General features: G+C 47.5%; 1 protein-coding gene across 5 annotated transcripts in view; it reads left to right on the forward strand.

Moving 5' to 3' along the window:
• Positions 1 to 23,036, forward strand: part of ROR2 (receptor tyrosine kinase like orphan receptor 2) — a 186,667-nt gene that overhangs the window by 161,037 nt on the left and 2,594 nt on the right. For 3 of the 5 annotated variants that reach the window (XM_055309999.1, XM_055310000.1, XM_055310001.1), the window contains exons 5-8: positions 13,344 to 13,471; positions 16,834 to 17,148; positions 18,354 to 18,599; positions 21,565 to 21,767. In XM_055309999.1, the coding sequence (XP_055165974.1) occupies positions 13,344 to 13,471; positions 16,834 to 17,148; positions 18,354 to 18,599; positions 21,565 to 21,767 (892 nt within the window). Of the gene's footprint in view, positions 1 to 5,420; positions 8,611 to 8,908; positions 8,961 to 13,343; positions 13,472 to 16,833; positions 17,149 to 18,353; positions 18,600 to 21,564; positions 21,768 to 23,036 lie in introns of those variants that run through there. The other 2 variants (XM_055310002.1, XR_008662499.1) reach the window with 2 other exon arrangements.

Raw genomic sequence — 23,036 nt, forward strand, 5'->3', positions numbered from 1 at the left:
TGGCTCAGCATTGGGGAGAGATGTCGCAAGAGCAATTGTTGCTGGTTCCTTCCAGTGACAGTGAGCTTACAAGGCAGCTGGGAGGAGAGTAAGTGTCCAGGCCAGGTTCCTGGGGCCACCAGGTGTCCCGAGCACATTTAGAAACAGGGAGGCCCCTCTCACTGAAATCCTAGCATCACTTGTGACTGGCTGTGAGTCTAGGACATGTGTGGCCACTGAGCCTCCTGGCATCCTCCGATGTAGGAAAGTGTCGGACCCACCTTCCTAGGTGAGGACACTGAGGCTGAGTCTGGCTCATGCATCTTTCTCAGCCGTGGTGGGTCCTGACTGTGAACCCAGGTGCCTTTTCCCTGATGCATCATCTTTGCATTGTACCGGTTCATCTTGGGAGATTCTCTGGACCCTGCACGTCCTGTCATCCTGCATACCAGAACCCCTCTTGTCAGGGCTTGTGTTTGAGGTTAGCAGGGGCTACTGGGCTCCTCATTTCTTGTCCAGACGTATCAGAGAGCCATGGCTTCAGCTCCAGATGTCGTGAACGGTGACACAGATGCTACATGTTGGTCAGTATTTGCTCATCCACGTTCCCCATCCCCCGGCACCTCGTCAGCACTGGTCACTGGGAAGGGTGGGCAGGGGCCCCAGGTAGCATACATCGGGCACTATTTGCAGAAGGTGGATCTTGATATATTTAAAGAAATCTTCTTACCCTGCTGCTATGGACTGAATTACATCCCCCACCCTTTCTCCTCCCAGCCCTCCACTTCCCGATTCATACACTGAAGCCTTAACCCCCTGGCCCCTGTGACAGTATTAGAGAGAAGGCCTTTATGGAAGAAATGACAGTTAAATGAGGTCCTGAGAGTGGGACCCTGATCCTATAAGACTCCTGTCCTTACAAGAAGAGGAAGACACGTCAGAGCTCTTTCTGTCTACCATGTGAGGACACAGCAAGAGGGTCGCTGTCTATAAGCCAGGAGCTGAAGAGGCTGTTACTTTGATACTGAACTTCTCAGCGGCCCCAAAACTATGAAAAGTCAGGTTGTCCCACCTGGGCTATTTGTTATGGCAGCCTGAGCTGACTCATACATCCACTTTATTACTATACCATACTTGTAGGCTTCTTTGCCATTGTCTTTTACTCTTTCATCTGGACTTTTGTCCATTTGTATTTTTATCAGAATTGCATAGAACTCGGATTTTTTGCAGTTACTTTTTCAGATACAAAGGTTGCTGTGTGGTTTTACTCCTTTGAATGTATAAATATTATGTTACGTAATAGAGCTCCTGGTGTTGAGTAGCTTTGCGGTCCAGGTCTGAAATCCACTCAGTTAGGGTGAGTTATTCTTTCATTGGGCTGCTGAATCGATCTGCTGCTTTGTGCCAGCAGACAACCTTCTGTAATCAGGGACCTCGTAGTCAGAGGCACCAACGGTGACCACGACCTTTATTCAGTAGACTAAACTCCACCTCCATGTGGCATCTCTGGAAGTTAACCAAAACCAAGACAGAAAGAGGGGGAATCAGTGGGCTTAAGACAGATTTGTCCATAAGTTCTCCATCTTTGTCTCTGGAGTGTCACCAGCTCATCCCACCTGTTGACTCCTCTCTTGGGCCATTTCCTGAGATTCTTTCCTTGCTGGACCAGCCGGGTGCCTGTGCCTGCAAATGCAGAGCTGAACAGTGAGTAATGGTGGAGCCTCGGTCGGTCACCGAGTGCAGCAGGCCAGCACTGGGTTGCTGCTCTGAAATGTGAGTGGGAACGGCTGCTAGGACTCCCTTCCAGGCCCCCTTTCCCAGCTGCAGCCCTCGCACAACCACACCTGCACATGCTGCCAGATCCCTGGACACCCCACCGGCTCATGTGTGTTGAGCGAGGTACAGGGATTTACTGCTGTTCAAACAATGCTTTTCCTTTCATGCTTTTGAAGAGAAGGTGAGGAGGGTGTGTGTATGGGAAACAAAGACTTTAAGAACAGGCTGTGACTCCACAGACCCAAGTTCAAAGACGGCGTTATTACGGCTTACTCAGGTAGTAGCTTGGGTAACGTGAGGGGATTAATGTAAGGCTCTGTGTCTCATGTTTCATGTGTGGGTTTCATTTTTATCTGCTCTTTTAGAATGTGGTTCATTTTCATGATGACAGACCTGTATGTACACCGCAGGGTAGCCTGGTGGCATGGCCAGGCGGTGGAGGGGTGGTCAGAATGGGGTAGCCCTGAGACCTGCACATCAGAGCTTCCCTGTTCCCAGCATTGCTGTCCTGGCCGACATCGTGGCCCACACGTGTGTGCACACATAATGTGTAGCAGCAGACGCTGCCTAAAGGGAGCTGTGGTGTTCTCTTGGACAATTAAAAATTACATTAGTCATTGGCCTCTGGAAAATCGCCTTCCTTGGGGCTGTTTCCTGAGCCCTTTTCTTACCTTACAAATGGCAAGTGACTCCAAGGCTTTGGCCACTCACCACCCCTACTGTTTGTGGCCCTGAAAGCCCCATTTCCTGGTCTATCTCCCCATCTCCAGGCCCCCAAACTCCACCACATCAGGGACATCTCCGGGCAGATGACTCAGAGGTACCCCACCGCTGACATGTCTAAACAGAACTAACCTCTCTGCTCCCTCCAATTCCTTCCACTGCTTTTTTTGGGGGAACTGTCATAACCAAGTTCAAGCTTTATCCTAATTACAGGAAAATAGCCCTATTAAAAAAAAAAACCTGAAACTGCCAACAAGCCAATTATTAAAAACGACTTCAGGAGAAACCAAGCTGCCTTACTGTTGGTAAGTAAACCGGCTCAGACAAAAGGCTGACACTGAGCATTTGATGTGAAAGCCATTATACCAGCAACCTAATCAAACTGAGTTGGAGGGAGGACAGAGGCCAGCCTAATTTTTTTTTTTTCTCTGTGACTTCTTGTCATGATAGATGCTGCTTCTCGGAAAATATAACTCCTTAAATCCCACAGTACAGGACTTGAATAAAAATAGAAACTTAATTCATCTTAAGATTATGTGATGCAGGCAATAAGCGAGTAAAGAGATCATCGTGGGTAGAGTCATTAGAGAACACACACCCTCCTTAACTCAGACCACATAACGACACAGTCGAAAATGTTTGCGCTCTAGCGGTAATGATAGTATTAGTGCTGGACGTGTAGTAACACATTTAATGCCTCCACTTGGTCTTTCTCTGTTTTCAGTAGAGCCCATGCATTAGCTGTTAGGCCCTGTGATGCATGGATGAGAGCTTTTCACACACCGACCTCCAAAGTCATCCAAGGAAATACCAACCTTCTGAGGTTTGCCCCGGAGGGACCAGCTCCCTGAACACAGTGTGGGAGAATTACACTTACTTCCTGGTGAACTGGTCCCATGTGAGCTGCCGTTTTTCTGCTTCTGGCCGTCTCGCATGATCCTGGCCTTAGAGATGACCAGGGCAGAACCAAGTGTTTCTGAGAGGTTCTGCTGACCTGGGTTTTTATGGGGTGAATGTTGGCCTTGACTGTGTTCAGTTGGACCAAGTGCACACTTTTGTCACATCTAATACATCAGCGTAGTTGGATGCTAAGAGTACTTTATCTTGGAATTAGAAATATAAAGCATGGTGTCTTACTTTTAAGGAAATCATTCATTCATTTAACAGATTTATACTGGGGGGCAACTACATGCCAGGCTTTGTTCAAGGGGTTGGGAATATAACAATGAATGAAACAGACAAAAACTAAAAACTCCTGCTGTGCGGTGGTTACACCCTCTTGGGAGACTCTTGTGTCTGGCTTCTTTCATGACATGTAGTATCTGAAAGATTCTTCCTGTGGCTTATTCCTGTTTGTTGGTGGTAAGTCCTCTGTTTTATAACAATACTACAATATATTTACCCATGGGTGGACATTTGGGTGTCCAGATAAATAAGGCTGCTTTGAATGTTTTGTGTTCAGGTATTTTTGTGAGCATGTTTCAGTTTCTCTGGAATACATCCTTGTCTGTGGGATTACTGGGTCAGATGGTAAGTATGTACGTAAGCCATAAGAAATGGCCAAACTCTTCCCTTAGAGTGGTTTTTCCACCTGATGCTGCCACCAACAGTGTGTGAGTTGCAGCCACATCCATGCCAACACGTGGTGTTGTCTGATTTTAGCCATTCAGCATCTTGTGTTGTGATGATTCATGGTGGTTTAATTTACATTTTCTCCTCACAAAAGGTAAGACCATCTTTTCAGGCCACACTTTTGTAAAGTATCTGTTAGGCTTTTGTCCAATTTTACTGTGGTGTTTGTCTTCCTGTTGAGCAACAAGAGTTCTTTATATGTTCTGTATACAGTTCCTTTGTCAAATACATAAAATGTTTTCTCCCAGTCTGTGGTTTGCCTTTTTCTCTTCCTTTTTTATGATTTTATTTATTTATTTGGGAGAGAGAGCATGAGCATGAGGTGGGAGGGGCAGAGGGAGAAACGGACTCCCCACTGATCAGGGAGCCCATTGGGGGTTTGATCCCAGGACCCTGAGATTGTGAACTGAGCTGAAGGCACACACTTCACCGACTGAGCCACCCAGGAGCCCTACCTTTTTATTTTCTTAATGCTGTCTTTTGATGAGCAGGAAAATTTAATTTTGATAAGTCTAATTTATCATTCTTTTCTTTTATGCATCATGTCTGAGAAATCTTTGCCTTTGCTTACTTCAGTACAATAAAGATATTCTCTGGTGTTTCCTTCTATAAGTGACATAGTTTTAGCTTTTATGGTCAGGTCTGTGATCCAACTCAAAGACAGTTTTTGTGTATAGTAGGAGTCATGACTTTATTTTTTCCATACAAATGTCCAGTTCTTCTGACACCCATTTTTGAAATGATTGATCCTTCTCAAATGCCTTCATGCCTTTATTAAAAATCAGTTGATCATAGGAGAGGGTCTATTTTGGGAGATTTTCCATCATGTTCTGTTGATCTGTCCTTATATCCCAGTATCACATTGTCTTCATAATTGTAACGTTGTGGTACATGTTACAGTTGGATGGTGCAAATTCACCCTCATCCTTCCTCTCTTTCGTGATTGTTGTGGCTATTCTATTTTGCATTTGCCTGTAAATTCTAGAATCAGTTTGTCAATGTCTACATAAGTGTGTCCGGGGATGTTTTTAACTTTCCATTTTGAAATAGCTTCAAATGTACAGAAAAGTTATGATGAGAAGAGTAATAGTAATGTTTCTTGTATCTTTTTACCCAGGCTTACCAACTCTCATTTTGCCATATTTTTTTTTTTTTAAATTTTTTTTTTTATTTATTTATGATAGTCACACAGAATGAGAGAGAGAAGGGCAGAGACATAGGCAGAGGCAGAAGCAGGCTCCATGCACCGGGAGCCCGACGTGGGATTCGATCCCGGGTCTCCAGGATCGCGCCCTGAGCCAAAGGCAGGCGCTAAACCGCTGCGCCACCCAGGGATCCCTCATTTTGCCATATTTGATTTATTATTGTCCTGTACATATTTGTAATTACTACTTTTCCTGAGCCACTTGAGAATTGGCTGCACTCATCATGCCCTTTCCCCTTTTATACTTCTGTGTGTATTTCCTAAGATCAACCATATTTCCTTATAGAACAAGAGCTTCAAATCCAGTGAAAATTGCCATTCATTTTCCAGTTTCTTTAATTGTCCCAGTAATACCATTTAGACCCCTTCCCTGGGACAGAATCCTCTTCACATTGTTTTCACGTCCTTTAATCTGGAACCGTTTCTCAGCCTTTCAGGACATGGAAATTTTTGACAAATGCAAGGCAGTTATCATACAGAATATCTCGGCATTTGAATTTGGCTAATGTGTATGATGATGTCCATGATTAGATGCTGCATATGCATTTTTTACTTAAAGTATGTAAGTGACGTTTCCTTTTCAGGGTCACACATCTGGAGATACATGGTAGAAGTCTACCCCTTATTGGTGCTATTAATTTTGCTCACTTGTTTATTTTCACATTATATAGTTATTTACTTTTTTATAATTTAAAGTAATTTGTAAAGAAATTCTGCTAGGATTTTGATAGGTGATATTGTACTGTGGGAGAATTGACTCCTTAGAACCACTGAATGGTCCACCCAATGAATATGGAATATATTTCTATTTATGTAGGTTCTCTTTTATTTATCTCTACAGTGTTTTGAAGTTTGAAGTGTAGAGGTCTTGTACATACTTTATTATATTTATTCCTAAGTATTTCAACCATTTTTAAGTGTATAACTCAGTGGTATTAAGCACATTCACGTTGCCATGCACCTGATCACCCAAACTCTCCAGAACATTTTCATCTTTCCAAACTGAAACTCTGTATCTGTTAAACAATGACTCCCCATTTCCCTTTGCCCTAATTCTTAGCAACCATGATTCTACTTTCTGTTTCTATGAATTTGGCTACTCTTGTGTACTTTTAACATTATTGTAAATGACTTCTTAAAAAAGATTATTTATTTGAGAGAGAGAGAGAGAACGCGCAGGCAGTGGGGAGAAGCAGTGGCAGAGAAAGGGAAGAGAATCCCAAATAGACTGCACAGAGCATGGAGCCTGATGTGGGGCTCAATCCCATAGCCATGAGATCAGGACCTGAGCCAAAACCAAGAGTCACATGCTCAACCAACTGTACCATTGAGGCACCCCTGGAAATGACATTTTAAAAATTTTCATTTCCTGTTATGTACAGAAATATAATTGATTGTATTGACCTTGTCCTGTGATCTTGCTAAATCTGTATTCGTTTTAGTAGTTTAAAAATATATTCCTTAGGATTTTCTATGCAAATTATGGTATGAAACGTGAGTAAAGGCAGTCTTACTTCTTCCTTTCCAATCTATAAGCCATTTGTCTATATACCATTTATCTATCTATCCATCCATCGATCAAATTGATCAATCTATCTCCTGATCAGAATGGTTAAGACCTCCATGGTAATGTCTGCTAAAATTGGTAAGAGCAGACAGGTTTATCTTTTTCAATGTCTATGGGGAAAAATGTTCCTTATTTCACTGTTAAGTCACACATCCATTGTAGGGTTCTGATAGATGCCCTTTTTTAATAGATTAAGAGTGATTTTTTTTTAATTGAGAGTTTTAGTAATGAATGAATGTTGACGTTTGTCAACTGCTTTTTCCGTCAACTGAGATTATTACATGGTTTCCCTCTTTGTCTCTGTTTTCAGTAACTAGTTTTTAAATGTTGAAATAACCTTGCATTCTTGGTTAGCCCAGTTGGTTTATTACCTATTTTTCTATTGTCTTTTTATTTGGTTGGGTCCAGTTTTTTTATTTTTGTTTTGTGAAGCATGTTGCCCATTTGGTCAAGGGCATTTTGGTCTGTTATGTCCTTAGACATCCTTGTGAGGCATTTGTATCATTTGACCTTATAAAATGAATTAGAAAGTATCTCATTCCTTTATATTTCAAAAGAGTTTGTGTAAAACTACTGTTTCTTCCCTAAATATCTGATAGAATGCACCAGTTTCTATTATTTGGGCCTGGGGTTTTTGATCATGGGAAGGTTTTTTATTACTTCAAATTCCTTAAGATATTTAAGGCTATTGTGAGTTTTATTTCTATTTCCACTAATTTTAGTGTATTGTGTTTTTCAAGGAATTTGCCATACTTTTCTAAGTTATTGGATCAGTGTTCACATATTTCTGCATAATGTTTCCTATTATCTTTTAACATCCTTAGAGTCTTTGATGATGTCCCCTTTTGCACTTCTGATACTGGTAATGTGTATTTTCTCTTTTTCTTAATCAGTTTTTCTAGGTATAAACAATTTTGTTCTTTTTTTTTTTTTTTTTGAAGAACCAACTTTTGGTTTTATTGATTTTTCTGTTTCTTTTATATTGATTTATGCTCTCATCATTAGTATTTTTTTAATTACTTCAGGTTTAGCTTGACATTCTTATTCCAACTTCTTACAATATAAAACCTGACCTAATTTAAGCATTTAAAGTCATAAATTTCTCTTTAATTGCTGTTGTAGCTGCAGTCCACAATTTTTGGTATCCTGTTTTCACTTCTCATATTTTATGTGAATTCCATTTAAAATACCATTTAATTTTTCTTGTATTTTCTTTTTTGAGCCCAAAGATTATTTAGAAGTGGGCTATTTAATTTTCAAGTATTTGCAGAGTTTCTAAACCTTTTTGTTATTGATTTTTAATTTAATTTGATGCGATCTGAGACTTATGATTCCAATTCTGTTAAATTTACTGTGAGTTACTTTGTGGCGAGAATATGGTCTGTCTGGGTGGATGTGCTGTGCACTGAAACATGGATGCTGTCTCGTTGAGTATGTTGTTTTACAAACATCCATTAGGTCAAGAGGGGTGGTCAGTGTTTCCACTGTTGTTTCTTTATGAGTTTTTTTTTATCTAGTTTGATGAATTGCTGTGAGACAAGTGTTAACATTTCCAAGTGTAATTGTGGATTTTTCTGTTTCGTTCTCTAGTCCTGTAAGTTCTTGTTCATATATTTTAATGCTCTGATACTATATATGTTCACATTTATATCTTTTTGGTTACCCTCCTGTTTGAAAGATGTTTCCATTGAGTGTGGAGTTCCAGGTTCACGATTTATTTTCTCTGCTGGTGAGTAGAAGCTATCCTTCTGTTTTGCTGAGGGGCATTGTTTCTGATGAGGGGCCAGCAATTATTTGTCATGTTCCCCCTTTTCTATTTATCTTAAGTTTTCAGGAGGTTGACTGTTATGTGAGTGGATGTACTTTCCTTTTTTGTTTTTTGTTTTTTTGTTTTTTTATCTTTCTTGCTTGCTGTTTGCTGACATTGCTTGATTAATGTGCTACTATTTTTTAATCAACTCTGGAAAAATGTTGGTGACAATTTCTTCAAATCTTTTTCCTGACTCTTTGTGTCTCTCTTCTCCTAGGATTTGATGGCACATCAGTTAGACCCCTTGTACTCGCCCCCAGCTCACTGAGGTGCTGTTTATTATTTTGTAAATTTTTGAATCTATGTTTCAGTTTGGAAATTTTCTTTTGACCTGTCAAGCTTACCATTTTTTTCTCTTTTATCTAATCTGTTCATACCATCCAGTGTGGGGTTTATTGCGGATTATGTGTTTTAGTTCTTCAATTCCTTTATAGTCTCCATATATCCTGAAATTACCCATATTTTTCTTCTGTGCATTTTTTACTACACTTAGAGTTCCTGAAAGCCCTGGTCTGCTAACATCTGGATCGTCTTTGAGTTTCTTTTGACCATGGGTTATACTTGCCTGTGTCTTCATGTCTGCTAATTTTTCATTGTGTACCCGACATTATAGTTTGTACTCTAGATTTTGTTACCTTCCTCTGAGGAATCTTTTGTTACTGCAACCTATGGGATTACTGTCAGGTCACCTGAAGCTTATGGAAGTTAGTTTCAGGCTTTGTTAAAGTGCTGTACCTCGGTTTACTCTTTGTGCTTTTGCCCTTTGTGAAAAACGCTTTCTATCCTTCTGCTGCTCTCACTCACCTACTCCTTTCCTTATTTTTTTTACATAAGTTATAGTTATTTATCTGTCTCCCCTCCTCGACCATGAATTTGTTGGTTTATAAGTTCCTTCTTCATCTGTGTCATTAAGCCTTAGATTAGTGTGTGAGGCATTAGGAATGTAGGACCTACCTGAAATGTAATTTCCAAACATTGCTGTTCTGTGATTCAGTATGCATGGATGTTTCGCTCCTGTGGTTTAAGGGCTTTTACAGATGGTGGCTTCTGTCTCCGTGCTTTTCTTTAGTCTCTGAATGACCTTTTGTTTTCTTAAAAGATTTTATTTATTTATTTATTCATGAGAGACGCAGAGACATAGGCAGAGGGGGAAGCAGGCTCCCTGCAGGGAGCCTGATGTGCGACTCAAACCCAGGACCCTGGAATCACACCCTGAGGTGGATGCTCAACTGCTTGAGCCACCCAGGCATCCCATCTGAGTGACCAGTTTTACAGACTTCAGTAGCTCTGTCACTCTTCAGAGGTCCAAAACTATGCCAGATAAAGGTAAAATATAATTGTGCTCAAAACTAAACAGGAGTTTCCACGTGTTTTCTCAAAATTCAGAAAGCTGAAGGATGTCATTTTCTAGCTACTTCTGTTTGTGGTTTTGGACATTCTCTACAATTCAGCTTAGAAGCCCAGTGAGCCGAGTTAGCAGCAGTTGAGATGAGATGGCCTTGAGCCCCTTCTCAGCATGTCTTCCCTACCCATCCCTCCCATCTCCCCCTGCTCTCCTGGTCCTGGGAGCACCTGCCCACCATGGGGGACCAGGCTTTCTATTCCTTGATTCTTGAAGTGAAGAAAAGAAATCGCTTCCTCTTGTGGAGTCACCCCAAGGGACTGACTGCATCACATCTCCTATCCCAGTCACAGGTGACTTTAAACAGAGCATGCATATCTCATTGATCTTCCTGGCACAGTGGGTAAGTGCCCCGAACCCACCCGCAGACAGTGACTTGTGGCACACACACTGGAGCAGAGGGAACTTGGGCTCGTGTAAGCATCGGTTTTAATTTAGTCAGCAGTTAACTCCAGGTCACAAAGAGTGAAGGAGTGAGTTGGGTGTATATTGTTAGCACCTGTGCTTAGTTGTTTAAACTCTATTTAAGGAATCCTTGACCCAAAGAAATAATGGCTAAGCGAGATTGTGAGAAAGGGCATCCAGCTCTTGTTGACACCAGACTCTCTTTGTTTAGATTATTTATGGCTCCAGGTTCCTTTCTTTGAAAAAGAGAGTTCCTGCAGGTGCCGAGGAGGGAGAGAGCCAGAGGCGGCTGAAGAGACCGTATTGTTCCAGACCCTTTGTCTCCACTATTATGAGCATCCAGATTTTACGTTTGTAAAATACAGATTTTTAAGTCCATTTGGTGAAATTGGACACAACACAGATTTTCATTGGGGGATGGGCTAAACCAGTGTAGGGCGGAAAGACAAGTGTTGTTAGGCTTGGGGGCAGGTTACAGATTTGCTAGAAAACAAGTGACTTTATGACAGGCCTAAGGCACTTGCCAGAAGCTTGCCCCAGAGCCCCAACCCCCGCTCCGCTCCTCTGCTCCCAGCAGATGGCAGCCGTCATATATCGGCTGTGGCCACATCCACCGTCTCCTGGGAGCATCCTGAGGGCCCTCTAAGAAGCATGTGGGTCCTCAGAATGCCTGATCTCCTCAGCTGAAGGCAGGACTAACAGGTTCTACAAACAGAATGTGGCGCAGGGGACACATGGGTGGTTCAACGGTTGAGCATCTGCCTTTGGCTCAGGGCATGATCCTGGGGTCCCGGGATCGAGTCCCACATCAGGCTTCCTGCACAGAGCCTGCTTCTACCTCTGCTTGTGTCTCTGCCTCTCTCTCTGTCTCTCCCCCTCTTTCTCTGTGTTTCTCATGAATAAATAAATAAAATCTTAAAGCAAAAAAGAATGTGGCACAGACTCTAGTGGGACCGTGCACAGGCCCCAACGAGGGAGTCAGACTGGGTGGCCCAGTGGAGGACCATGTTCTTGTAAGGCTCCCCATCCAACCTCTGCGTTTAGAAGTGTGATTTGTGGTATCTGTCTACATTGCACACTTCCCTGTTGCATAATAAGCACATCTCTTTGTACAAATTATTTGAAGGTCAGACTTTGGGCATCTCCCCTCCCCCACGGCTTCCCTCCATTTCAGAGATGCCTCTCATGCAGTGTAATGGTAGAGCACAGTTTCTGGATTATTGTCATTTTCATAAAAGTCTTGCTTTCAAACCGCAGACATTTACAGGGGTGTACTGTAGTGTTTCTGATGTAGTTTGCGGGTAAGATGAAACATGCTCCTGATGAGTGTTCAGTGTGTATTTGTACATATACAGAACATGTACCCACCCACGTGTATGCTTCACATTTTGAATCCATCTTTCACAACTCTGGCTCTACTCCCTTAAAGGTGCTGGATTTTTGAGTTAATAGACTTTATGTTTTAGAGCAATTTTGGGTTTCCAGAAGAATCAAATAGAAGGTGTGGAGAGTTCTCACGTACCACCCCCCAACCTACGGTTCCCCCATTAGTAGCATCTTGCATTAGCGTGATGCATTGGTTGGAATCGATGAGCCAATATCAATACGTTACGATTAATGGAAGTCTGTTTCCTCTTGGTGTTACCTCTTGGTGTTGGGCATTCTATGAATTTAGACAACAGCTTTTTGAACAGCGTGGGGATTGAGATGCCCACCCCTCTGCGTGGTTGGAAATCTGCGTGTAATGTTAGACTCCCCAAAAACTTGATTACTAGTAGCCTACTGTTGTTGACTGGAAGCCAACCATCAATAACAGTAGGCTGTTATCGATAATAATCGATAATAATCAAGTAACACATATTTTGTAATTGTGTTACAATTACAATTGTACAATTGTGTTACAATAATTGATAATCAGGTAACACATATTTTGTGCATTGTACGTATTATATACTGAATTCTTGCCATAAAGTAAGCTGCAGGACAGAAAATTTTACTAAGAAAATCATAAGGGAGAGAAAGTACATTTATCATATTCTATTTTGTTTATTGAAATCAAATTGCATGTAAATGGACTCACAAGGCTCAAACCTATGCTGTTCTGGGGTCAAATATGAGATGACTTGTATCCACCATTTTAGTATCATATAGAGTAGGTTCCCTGCCCTGAAGTCCTGGTTCTTTGCAGGTTCATCCCACGTACCACCCCCTCCACCAACCCTTGGCAACCACTGACCTTTTGCCGTCCCCATAGTTCTGCCATTTTCAGAATGTCAGATGGCTAGAATCATACAGCACGTGGCCTTTCCACATTGGTATTTTACTTCGTATCGTGCATTTAAGCTCCGGACCCTTTATGTCTTTTTGTGGCTCATTTTTTGTTTGTCTGTTTAAATATTTTACTTATTTATTCATGAGAGAGAGAGAGAGAGAGAGAGAGAGAGGCAGAAGGAGAAGCAGGCTCCATGCAGGGAGCCTGACGTGGGACTTGATCCTGGGTCTCCAGGATCAGGCCCTGGGCTGGAGGCGGCACTAAACCACTGAGCCACCCGGGCTGCCTGGCTCATTTGTTTTTGGTGCTGGCTAATATTCTGTCTGGGTGGACCACAGTTTGTTTATCCATTCACCTCCTGAAGGACATCTTGGTTGCTTCCGAGTTTTGGCGATCCAAATAAATAGAACCGTGGTCAACATTTGTGGGCAGGTTCTTGTGTGATCCTCTGTTTTTAGTTCATTTGGGTAAATACCAAGGAACGAGATGCCTTGATCATAAGATGCTGGATTTGAAAATAAAAGAAAAAGAAAGAAAGAAAACCAGCATGCTCACAGACCATATCTTCCCCAGAGACGACTACCATGAGGACGGCTTCTGCCAGCCTTACCGGGGGATCGCGTGTGCACGCTTCATTGGGAACCGGACCATCTATGTGGACTCCCTCCAGATGCAGGGGGAGATTGAAAACCGAATCACAGGTAGGAGCAACGCCGTGGGAGAGTGAGCACGTGCCCCGCTGCCACGTGTCTGCACAGACAGTCCCACCGGCGTCTTGGACGGTCCAACCCTGGTGCATGTGTCTTGCCATGGAAAGTCAGAGAGCTTTGTTAGAAGGAGTTGGGACTGCCACCCCAGTTTCCCCTAAAATGTTCCCACCTGTGTGTTCCCATTAGCAAGTGCAGATTGCTTAGAGTATATGTCTGATATACTTCATTGGGTCAACCACGTGGGTTCAAAGCCCTGAGATGTCCTGTCCTCACTGGGTCGCCAGGGCTTCCCTGTCCCTGGGCTGGCCACCCTGGAGGCAGGCCGGTGCCCACACCATTCAAACACTTGACTTTTTTATTTTCCCTGACTCTGGCTCCCTCTCAGACAGGGGCTTGGTTAAAAGGTTCACAAGGCCCCTCGGAGTTTGGGAGAGAGGTTTGCGGGTCAGCAGCAGTGCTCTGGGCTTTCAGGAGCCTGCTTCACGGCGTGAGAAACGACGCTGCGTGTTCTTTGTCTCTGCTATTTGCCATTTCTGGTTGACTGTTGGTCCTCAGTGCACTGACTTTTACATGTTGATGTGAAGGTCTTCTTGGGGAAAATCCTTTGAGAAGTAAGACAATGAATTAGACCAAAGCCCTGCAAAGCCCTCTTCCTCTGGACTCTCCTCTCCCTACAAACACACGCACGTTTTTCTCTCCAGACTATCTAAGGAATGAGGAAAATCTTGTGAAGATGGCAGATGGCCCAGTTCAACTGGGTTCTCTACATAATAGTTCTTGACCCTGGCTGCCCACTAGAGCTACCCACCCACCTCTGATGCTGGGCTCCCCGGGAGACGTGGTGGGTTTGCAGAGAGGCTTGCAAAAAAGCACTGCCCTGGTGAGGATGCTAGGGGATGCTCATGGAGGTGTCACTGACATGTCCTTCTAAATTCAGGCCAGCCTTCCCCGTCTTTCACCTCAATCTGGAGGGTCTGAGGTCATGGTCTATCACAGATCTGCCTGGCCCATAGTTACTGAACCCCTGAGAACATTCTGGAAACATCAGTATCTCATTGGAAAAGCTTTTCATGTCATTAAAGCAGAACTTCTCAGACCTCTTTGACCCCAACAGACAGTAAAAATGTGTGCTTTACTTATGATTTAGTTTTTAGTTTACCCATACCTGTATCTCAGAGATGTGACATCGGTTACAAGAAACAAAAACCATCCCTAACAAAACCAGTGCACTTGGATTTTTCTCTTCAGTTCTATTTCATTAAGGGAAAAAGTTGGTTACAGCCTTAATATGAGCCATGCATTCTGCTATCTTCTGTTCTGCTCTAATCATCTTGTAAAATGCTAGTGGCAGACTCCAGAATGTTCATCCCACTAACTGACAGGCCCTGATTCCAGGCACAAGATTGTTCCCAAGTTATATTTGAGGGACCTGTTTGCAGCCTTCAACAACTCAGATATTGAAGCAGACTGATTTTACAGCAGTTTTTAGACACAAGCCTAGAACGATGTTCTCTAGATTTGTGAATTTGGGAGAGAATAAAGTCGAAGTTGCTCTAGACTGCCGGCCTGTGGTTTTGAGACTGTTGGTTGTGGAGATATTCTGTTTGGAGAGCAGGCTTGTCAGAACTTGTTCCCAGGACTCTGGAAGCTTCCCAGGGAATGGGCCCCAGGAGGCCTTCAGGGTGACCTGTGAGGAGCGGGCAAAGGCGAGGACATGACCTGTTGGACCTTCTGGGTACCTAGAGCCATAGTTTCAGAAATAAGCCTTCACGGGATATGTTCTGAGGGGGTCAGGGGAGAGGAGAGATCACTAAAGGGTCAGCTGTGCCACTCTATTGGTTGATTACCCCCAAAGAAATGCTAGGTTTGGCTTTCTTAGAACATCTTTCCATGCCTTTGGGGAGGGGAGCGTTGGGTCACAGCCCACATCATGACAGCCCTCACGATGGTCACCACCTCTGCCGTGATGGGACTGAACTGGGTTCACACCTGGTTCTTGAGCCAGCTCCAAGACAGCCTGCACCTAAACCTCTTAACTCTCTGCTCCTTGATTTTAATATTGGCCAGAAGGACCATCTTACAGGCTCTGTGCAGGCTTCCATCCCCCAGCGTGTGGCCTCAACAAATTGCTTGACAGATACACAGGACCAGAAAGGACTGAGTGACTCCCTATCCTGTAGTAAATAGCGAGCAGGGCCAGAACTGGGCTCCCTCACCAGCTCATCTGTTCCCCTGGCTGCCCTGGGTGCTCAGCAGGTCCCCAGGAGAATGGGTGCCCACAGTGCCACCTACTGGCCTCACCGGGCACCCCACCACAAGTCCTAGGTCGAACTGGTGTCCCAGGGATGGAAGCCCAACCTGTCCTGTTCTCTCCCCATCTCTGCAGGGTGTGTGGGCAGAGGGGCGTCTCTTTCTTTAGCTGTCAGAGGTTAGATCGTCACAAGCAGGTCCTCCACAGGTCAAAGCAGACGGGCCTCCTGGCAGTGGACTTGCTGGCTGATGCCTCCTTTGAGCCCTGGTGGCCGAGAGGGCGACTCAGCCCTCCTGCCACAGGCATTGCTGTTCCCCCGCTCACCCTGCAGCCCCCACCCACTTCCTCTCTCCACATCAGGGGTCATGCTAATGCCCCTCTCATCCCTGCCTCTCCCATTGTTTTCTTACTCCTCCCGTGGCTGCATTTCACAGGGCTGGTTGCCCACCTGTCTGGCCTACTCCCTTCCTCCTTCTCCACCCAGGCCCTGACAGGGCCTCCCCAGGTGGCCTCTCTGCCCACAGACCCAAGGACCCGGATGTCAGAAAGAAGACTGGGGCTTGGTCCTTGTGTGCTTTTCCCATCTCTGCTTCTAGAAGCCACCCAGCCCCATTGCTCTACAAGCCGCCCTGTGCTTGCAGAGCCCAGTTCATAGCAGGGCCTTAGGAAGGGTGTAAAATCCGAATCTTCCTGGGGTGGAAGAAGCATCTAGCTGGATGAGAACCTGGGTGTGGTTTTCCTTTCTTATTCTGCTTATGATGTCTGTAAGTGAAGCCCTGGGACCTGGGACTTTCTTCATCTGGTGCAGATCAGGGTGGCTCATGCTCCCTGGGAGTCTGCTTGGGTGAGAGCCTTTCTGGGCGTGCGGAAGACAGGAAGACAGGGCGACAGGGCGGAGGATTGGAGGGCCCTGGTGGGCGGGGGAGGGGAGAGGGTGGGTGGGCACGAGTGAGGGAGGGGGCCAGGGGCTCCGAGCAGGTGAGAGACACCTGGCTGGCGATGCGGCCAGGTGCCGCAGGTGCGGCCGGTGGGGGGCGGGGGGGCCTGGGGGCCCCAGAGCAGGTGCCCGCCCACCCTGACACCAGTCTCCCTGCCCCCACAGCGGCCTTCACCATGATTGGCACCTCCACACACCTGTCGGACCAGTGCTCGCAGTTTGCCATCCCGTCCTTCTGCCACTTCGTGTTCCCGCTGTGCGACTCGCGCTCCCGGGCGCCCAAGCCCCGCGAGCTGTGCCGGGACGAGTGCGAGGTGCTGGAGAGCGACCTGTGCCGCCAGGAGTACACCATCGCGCGCTCCAACCCGCTCATCCTCATGCGGCTGCAGCTGCCCAAGTGCGAGGCGCTGCCCCTGCCCGAGAGCCCCGACGCCGCCAACTGCATGCGCATCGGCATCCCGGCCGAGCGCCTGGGCCGCTGTGAGTCCCCTGACCCGGTGCCCCCCTCCCCCGGGCCGTGTGTGTCGGAGCTGGGCCCTCCCAAGGCCGGGCGGTCCCCCAGGGAGGGGGCCCCACGTTAGGGCTCCAGGCCCAGCCGCTGTGCCCCTGCTCTTAGGGACGAGTGAGTCGCCACCCACTAGGGCTTCAGACTCCACACACACCCCAAGGGGGCGGCATCCTAGGGGTGCTGCAGAGGCCCCTGAGCAGCGGGAGCCCAGGCGGGGCCGCGTTCCATACCTGCCCTGGGCCCCAAACATCTCTCATCTCTGAGGAGGTCGGGGTGCTGCACCTTGAAGGGGAGGGAGGGGCAAACCCGGGGAAGAGGCCGCCTTCCTCCCAGGCCTGGGACTCTCTTCAGCTCTCTGGTGAGGCTGGGGGTTCCCAGAGCACCACGGAGCTCCTCGGTAGGGCAGCCAGAGCCTGGTCTCAGGGCTCACGGCTCTGTCCAAATCCTGGCTCAGGGCTCACCCCAGGTGAGCTTGGACACGTTGCTTAAATACCAGTTTCCTCGTATTGCACGGCGATGGCAACTACGATCCTCAGAAGATGGGGAATGTGAATTACATGAGTGAATCTGTAGAAGCTGCTTAGAGTAGTGTCTACACCCGGTAAGCTCTGCAGGACTGCTGTTCAGCACACACATGCACCCCGGGTCTGGCTCAGGGAGCACCCTGGGTTTGGGTCCCCACCCCCCGTGCACTGCAGAGATGATGCGGTGTCCTACTGGGCAGCACAGCGGCCGTTGGAGGGTGTGGGCCTGGGTGCTCACTGTCCCTCCTGGCCAGTTCAGCTCTGCTTCTAGTGAAGTGAACAGGAGGTTGGGGTCGACATCCTCATTTGGGAATGGAGGTGCCTGGCAGGTCCCAAATGTGCTCTCAGGATCATGGCATCACTTCAAATGGGCTTCCTGCCCCCCATGTATCCCCTGATTCACCCCTGATTTAACTTGTGGCCTTGGAGCTTCGTGGAAGTCATGAGATTCATTTAAAATGCGTTTTAAATGCTGCTTTTCTGGGAAGGAAACTTTTGGGTCTCCTGGGAATTCCCGTTTGGGTAGGTGCAGGCTTAGTGATTCTGTTGTTGCTTTTGGGGAGAGGTGGAGACGGATACTCTCTGGACACCGCCCCCCCCCCCCCGAGAAAGGCTTAATTTTCGGGCCTCCTAACATGTCTTTTCCCTCCCAGACCATCAGTGCTACAATGGCTCGGGCACAGATTACAGAGGCACCGCCAGCACCACCAAGTCAGGGCACCAGTGCCAGCCGTGGGGCCTGCAGCTCCCCCACAGCCACCACCTAACCAGCGCAGACTTCCCCGAGCTCGGAGGGGGGCATGCTTACTGCCGGAACCCTGGGGGGCAGATGGAAGGCCCCTGGTGCTTCACGCAGAATAAAAACGTACGCATGGAACTGTGTGACGTACCCTCTTGTAGTATGTATTCTCTCTCTCTCTTTTTTTTTTGAACGCATTAACTGTTGAGTGCACTGTGGTGGTGTGGGGCTGGGGGGCTGGTGGCCCTGGCACCTCCCCCATTTCCCCACCATGATTATTGGTTGTAAATACAGCCGTTGTGGGTCCTGGCAGTCCTATCTGGTTGTGAGGTTTGACAGAGGAGGAAAGTCTGAAGGGTCATGTGCCTTTCACCCCAGATTTCACCTCTCCGTGGAGACTGCTGTTTACATGTTGGGTCCGTCAGTGCTTTCCTCCCTGTGTGTGGTCCCGAGCTGTTGAGTTTGGCATCTGGTTTCTCCATCGACGCTGTTACATAATGTTTCCCAATGTTAGGAAAAGTGCTTCCTGCTGCAGTCAAGCCTAGGCCTGGCCTCTGGTGCTGGGGACGCAGCACCCCCCGCCCTCCTTCACCTCCTGCCACACCAGCTTTCACAGGTGGACTTGGCCAACTGAGGAAGAACTGAACTTCAGTCTCCCTGCCAGTTTCCCTGCAATTTCTTTGTGAAATTAAGGACAGAAGAAGAGAGGGCCGTTAAGGGTTGCAGACCTGACAAGCATGACTCTGTGTTGAGACCATTTACGTTTTGCCAGCTTCCGCCAGCCTGGGTGCCCGAGAGAAGATTGGCTGCCATCTGAGTCTTACATTTGGGCACCTAGAGGCAGTGGGTTGCTGGAAAACACTACCGAGAAGAGACAGAGGAGGAGAGATTAACCGTGAAGCAAAGCCAGGCTCGCCGTCCACCCGCCAACCTCCGCCCCTGCCCCAGCGGCCCCGGGCTGGGCGAGCCTGCACCTGCAGCTGCTCGGATCCCTTACTTCCCGGGAGTGTAATTGGGCAGTTCCAAATTTGCCACTCCTCTTAGCACAGATCTTAACACAGATCTTCAAGAATGTGAGTTCACCGCAGGAATAAATTTTAAGAGAGTGTCAGGAGTTAGATGATCGTAAAGCTGCTTTGCAGAATGCCACAGTTGTCTAAAAAAAATTTCCTGCGAGGAAGGAAATTGTCCATGATGTCCTGTTAGAGAAAGGACATTGTAGGGCTGTAGCTGTGTTCTTCCTGCTTGCTGCTTCTCCCCCTACCCCATCCCTGTCTGCATCCCTCCCTCCCTCCCTTCCCTTCCCTTCCCTTCTCTGGCTCTTTCTTTGCAAAGGAAAGCTGTGCATGTGCGTGTGTGAGCACACATAGGCACCTACATTTTATGGATGAAGTTTTGGAAAGATACACACCAAACTTTGAGCAGGGACTTCCATTGCCTACAGAAATGTTACCATCAGAGACTTTTAACCATAGGAAACAAACTGAGGGCCGCTGGAGGGGAGGGGTGCGGGGGGACGGGGTACCTGAGTGACGGGCATGAAGGAGAGCATGTGATATGATGAGCACGGGGTGTTATATGCAACTGATGAGTCACTAAATCTACCTCTGAAACCAATAATACACTATGGGTTAATTAGTTGAATTTAAATTAAGAGAAGACCCCCCCCCAAAAAAAAAGGATGCGTTCTTAAAACGAGCAGTTGTTACTTTTGTAGTTAAAAATTAATCAAAACATTAAAAATATGCATGCGGTTTGATCTGGCAGGTCTAGGATTATCTTCCATCGCAGAAATCTTTGCACTTGGCAGGAATGCTAAGGATACGTGTTGCAGGATCACTTTGAGTCGCTAAAGAAGCAGCAGGCTAATTGCTTCCCAGCAGGGGCAGGAGGATGACGGAGAGATACAGCTGTACACCGAGTTGTGTGCGGCTCCCGACAAATGCCTGGAGCTGTCTGTTCTTCGTGGAACCTCGTCTCAGATGTATAAATCTGCCACAAAACCCAGGGGCGGGGCAACATGGAGGCTTGGATCCCATTTAAAAAGAATTCTATTTAAAATTCTGGTTGTGAGACTGTTGTCAGAACAGCTCTGTCTGTCATTACTTTGGTGTTCGCCTTAACACGAATATAGAAAATCAGGTGAACACCAACCTGCTAACAGCGGTGTAGCCTTTGGTAAATGGGCCATCAGGAATGTTCGCGGCCCTATAATCACCGCAGTTGTTAATAGGCATGGTATCTGTTGGTGATTTTGAAAAGATGATGATAAAATAAATGGTCGCACAGGTGTTTGGACGGCGCTCACATCCCTGACCTGGGCCTGAGGGGCATGAAATCTCCCCGGAGAAATGACCCAAGCCTCCACTGCCCCGGAGGCTTCTAGAACATCTGCCCGGAATAGGAGGGAGCGGAGAGCAAGAGCCTTCTGTGGTGTTATTTGATTTTAACTCTAGTAGGGTGTGGGGGAGTGGGTCAGCGTGGTACTGATGGGACAGACAGACAGACACTGCGGCCCCGCATGGCCCCTGCACCTGTCTGTGGATCCTGTAGAGGGAGACAGAGCATTGCTCCTCCCTGTGAAAATGGCAAGACTACCTGGAAAGCCACAATCTGCACATTTTACCATCGTGTTTTCCAGCGTGCTTGTGGCCCCATGTTGCGGTTGGGTCAGACTCACTGGCTACCAGCGCTCTCTTACGTCAAATGCATTTTGAATTATTACAAAGAATATATGTTCATTATATTGAAAACTGGAGGAAAATCCTAAAATGTTGCAGAAAGGGTCATTTCTCACCCCAGGATGCTCGTTCTTACTACACTAAGACCCTTAGAGTCCACGGGGTTTTGTTTTGTTCTGTTTTGTTTTTTGGTGCCGTGTATTCCCGATTCATCCCGTGGCGGCAGTTTTGGATTGTCTCACACCCGTGCAAGGGGTTGTGTGCTTTTCAGTATGTCACCCGTTTTTAGGCTTGGTGTGCTGACTTGCCCCTCCGTGGAACTCACGGGATCGTCCACTTGTGCTTGAATATTGCAGCGGGGGGAGGGCGTGGGCTGGCGGAGAATTTGGAGTTGGAACGGGGGATTGTGTCTTAAAAAAAAACTGTGAACGTTGCCGTTGCCAGGTCCCCAGGACAGCAGCAGGATGGGAATTCTGTACATCTTGGTCCCGAGCATCGCCATCCCCCTGGTCATCGCGTGTCTTTTCTTCTTGGTCTGCATGTGCCGGAATAAGCAGAAGGCCTCGGCGTCTACACCGCAGCGGCGCCAGCTGATGGCTTCTCCAAGCCAGGATGTGGAAATGCCTCTCATCACCCAGCACAAGCAGGTCTCCTCCGCACGCCCCCTCACCCCACCCCCGCCCCGGCACAGCCTCTGCCTGGAGCTCGCTTGCCTGGACGTTTGGGCTCTTGGTTTACTTGATACACGACACATAAGTATCTGAAATGGCCCTTTATCTTCTCGTATCTGCTCTAAGACGTGTCAGGACCCATGTGTCATTAGGAAGGAAGCGGTAGGAGTGTTGGGAACCCCCAGTCCCACGGTCCATGGCTTGTCCCTCTGCCTCGATGGCTGCTTTAGCGGGAGCCCGAGGAGCTGTGCTGAGGTTCCCACAGAACAAAATGAAAAGGGCTCGGGTGGGCCACCAGGCAAGGGCCCGTCTGGCTCTTGTAAGGGACAGAGCCCTGCTTTCTGGCCAGTTTGGGCTTGGGTCGGTTTTGCTTTGATTTTCAGGGAAAGGGTGGATTGGCAGACTTATAGAGAAGTTAGGGCGAGGCTGGTCTAACCTCCACCTGGGGCTGGAGGCCATCCCCCCAGCCCTTGCCCACCCCCCACCCACCCCAAGAGCCCCCAGGACGGCAAGAACACCCCGACACACAGCACAGGAGACAGGCTGTCACAGCCAGCCTGGCCTATGTGAGGGGACATTACTACTTGAAGGCAGGCTGGGCTCTGAAGGGGGTGTTCAGGGTGGTCAGGGAGAGAAGGGACTCACCTGGCTCCATAGCCAGCGGCCACTGCACGCTCACTGGGGCTGTGGGGGTGGACGGTGAGGAGACGGGGAGCCTCTGAGCACAGGGAGGGACACACAGAAGGAGCAGGACGTTGGGGCTGATTTCACCATGTGCCGGCCTCTGTCATGACGGAGCCAATCAAGAGGAAGCAGTGGGATGGGCCCATGGTGGAGCCGCTGGAGAGCAGCTGGCCTAGGCTCTGACAGTGGCAGACACCGTGGGTAGCGCGCCACAGGGTCCCAGAAACACACTGGGTCTCTCCAGGAGCAGTGGTGGTGCCTGGGCCTCGACGCCGGCCACACATCGGGGAGCTCTGGGAAGGGTCCTGCGTGGGGGACATGGATGCGAGAGTCCAGGGGTGCCTCCGGGATGGTGGAGCCCAGCTTGGCTGGGTGTGTGTGCATGTGTGTGTATGTGCTTGAGTGTGAGCAGGTGTGCACACACAGTCTGTGATGGTGCCTCTGGAGTTTTGGGGGGACGGAACTTGCAGCCCAGCAGGGGTCCTCAGGCAGCCTCATGCTGTCAGTGTGGTTAAGAGCAGAGAGCGGTATGCAGGGCAGGCTGAGCCTGGGATGGGCAGC

The sequence above is a fragment of the Nyctereutes procyonoides genome, unplaced genomic scaffold (genome assembly GCF_905146905.1).
Source record: "Nyctereutes procyonoides isolate TBG_1078 unplaced genomic scaffold, NYPRO_anot_genome, whole genome shotgun sequence".
Taxonomy (NCBI): domain Eukaryota; kingdom Metazoa; phylum Chordata; class Mammalia; order Carnivora; family Canidae; genus Nyctereutes; species Nyctereutes procyonoides.